The following is a 2,515-nucleotide window of genomic DNA, read 5'->3' on the forward strand; positions in this document are numbered from 1 at the left end:
CTGCCTGTAGCATCTGTGTGATGATTCTCCCAGTTAGTGACAAATGTTTTGGCTCTGGGCCTTTCCAAACTGCACAGAGCTTGCTTTTTTTGACTTGGTTAATTTGTTAAATATTTCCTCCTGGTGTTTTGAAGAGTGACACTGAGCACATTTTTGCTTTGCTGTATTCACAAAATAAACTACAACTTTGTTCTAGAACCTGTAATTCCAGTTAATAGCTCAGAAAATATAAATTAATCTTTCCTAATGATGAGCAAAATATGTCCTTCAAAAGCTGGACAGGACATAACAAAAATGTACTTTATGACTAAACACTGCAGGGTGAACACACTGCTATCCTGTTGTAAAAGACACAATGTTTGACTGATTCATTACCTACTGACATTGTAGGATTGGTTTTGATATTGAAAGACATGAAACCTAAAACATGTCTAAAGACACAGGGGAAGTCTTGAAACATCGGCTTTTTTAGAGACTCTTAAAGGACTGACAAACAACTGACAAAAAGCCTTATAACTCAGAAACTATGACTCTTGGAAGTGTTTGTTGTCAATAAATAGAAACCTTGTCACATTTAACCTCTGACCTAAATTTTACATTTCACATCTGCCTTTCTTTTACGTTGACCCCAAAATGTCTTCAATCGTTAAAGAAAGTATTATCAAGACAAAGAGAACAGGCTGCCAAGTTAGTTAGAGACATACAGACAGTTAGATAGAACTAGCTAGGTTCCGCTAAATGTCTATTGCACAGTGATGAGTTCTTATTTAGTGTTTGGTTTGTGCAAACACTACAGCTTAGTTTATAAACACAGTAGTATTTATAAATCAATACCTACTCCTACTGTGTCGTGTTTCCCTTAAAAGTACACATATAGGTGGCCCGACACTGTGAACCACCGGAAGTTGATTTAAAGATGGAACTGGAACCGAGAAAAGAAGGTGAGTTTTATTGCTGCTGCTGGAAACAGATTCGCTGCTGATGATAAGCTAACACTAGCATGACGCTAGCTTCTCTCTGATGGTATGTCACCTCCACTTAGCTCCTCCCACCAGCGCACAGAGCAGGTGAGGAGACAGGAGAAAAGCTGATCAACTGAAAACAAGTCCTGAATAAATACGAGATATATATATATATACCCCTAAAAGTCATATTAATTGTCATGGTCATGTAAAAATATGTTCATTATCCACAAAAAGTAACTGTCACTTTGTGAAAATTTTCTGGTTTCAGGACAAAATGAACTCAATATTAATGTTTGTGTTTCAGGTTTACCTCTGGGTGTCCAAAAAGTGGTCATTGGTGAAAAAGAGGAGCAGGAGTGGAGCTCCAGTGTGGACCGGGAGGACCCAGACATTAAAGACGAACAGGAGGAGGTTGTCATCGCCCAGCTCACTTCCAGCCCTGCCCCTGTGAAGAGTGAGGAGGGTGAAGAGAAACCTGAATCCTCACAGCTTTATCACAGACGGACTGAGGAGGTCAGTGACTCTGTGGGAAGACCAGAGCCTGATCCAGATCTACAGCCTGACAGGAAAACTTCAGGCTCTTCAGACACAGACGTCAGTGATTCTGATGAGTGTGAGCAGAGCCGTGAACCTGCAGCGCCTCGGGCATCAGGTGATGCTGATGAGAAACCATTCAGCTGCTCTGTCTGTGGGAGAAACTTTGGTCACAGCAGAAATCTGAGCAGACACCTGAGAACCCACACAGGAGAGAAACCTGTCAGCTGCTCTCAGTGTGGAAAAAGATTTGTGGACAGTGGAAACCTGCAGAGACACATGGGGATTCACACGGAAAAGAAACCGTTCAGCTGCTCTGAGTGTGGACAAAGCTTTAAAGACAAGACAACGCTAATAAACCACCGGAGGACTCACACGGGGGAGAAACCATTCAGCTGCAAGTTCTGCAGTAAAACATTCACACACAGCGGGAATCTGAAACAACACCTGTGCATCCACACGGGAGAAAAACCCTACAGCTGCTCCAGGTGCAGCAAAACATTCGGCCGCAACGCCGACCTCAATTCTCACATGTTGATCCACACGGGACAAAAAGCTTTTAGCTGCTCCGAGTGTGGGAGAAGATTTACTCACAGCCGGAGTCTCAAACAGCATCTGAAGAGTCACGCTGAAGAGAAAGCCTTCAGCTCCTCGCTGTGTGGGAAAAGATTTTATAACGTCACACATGTGAAAAAGCACATGACGACTCACGTGAGAAAGTCATTTATCACAGGAAAGAACATCAGCTGCTCCGCAGACTGATGAAGCTCCGAATCAACCAGGAGCTAAACAGGGTGTAGGCTAAATTGTATTTTTTTTTCACATCCTGAGATATAATTTTTTGATATAATTTTTCCTCACAATGATGGTGAGGACAAAACTCCTGAAACAGAAGTTCTCTGCGCACCACCAACATGTTCATGTTTTAAATCGATTTTCCCCACATGGTGAGAAACCAGCTGAGGAAAAACTTTATTATTTGCGTCTCTGTACAAGTGAAGCTCGAGACTCTAGTG

General features: G+C 42.4%; 1 protein-coding gene across 1 annotated transcript in view; it reads left to right on the forward strand.

Annotated features, from left to right (window-relative positions):
- The window catches only part of LOC102214756 (gastrula zinc finger protein XlCGF8.2DB-like), a 3,651-nt gene extending 1,361 nt beyond the window's left edge, over nucleotides 1-2,290 (forward strand). Inside the window, exon 2 of the mRNA XM_005749361.2 lies at nucleotides 1,270-2,290. Coding sequence (XP_005749418.1) covers nucleotides 1,270-2,261 — 992 coding nt within the window. The 3' untranslated portion in view covers nucleotides 2,262-2,290. The remainder of the gene's footprint in view (nucleotides 1-1,269) is intronic.
- Nucleotides 2,291-2,515: the final 225 nt, after the last annotated feature.

The sequence above is a fragment of the Pundamilia nyererei genome, unplaced genomic scaffold (genome assembly GCF_000239375.1).
Source record: "Pundamilia nyererei isolate P.nyererei 1_Seehausen unplaced genomic scaffold, PunNye1.0 scaffold00242, whole genome shotgun sequence".
Lineage (NCBI taxonomy): Eukaryota > Metazoa > Chordata > Actinopteri > Cichliformes > Cichlidae > Pundamilia > Pundamilia nyererei.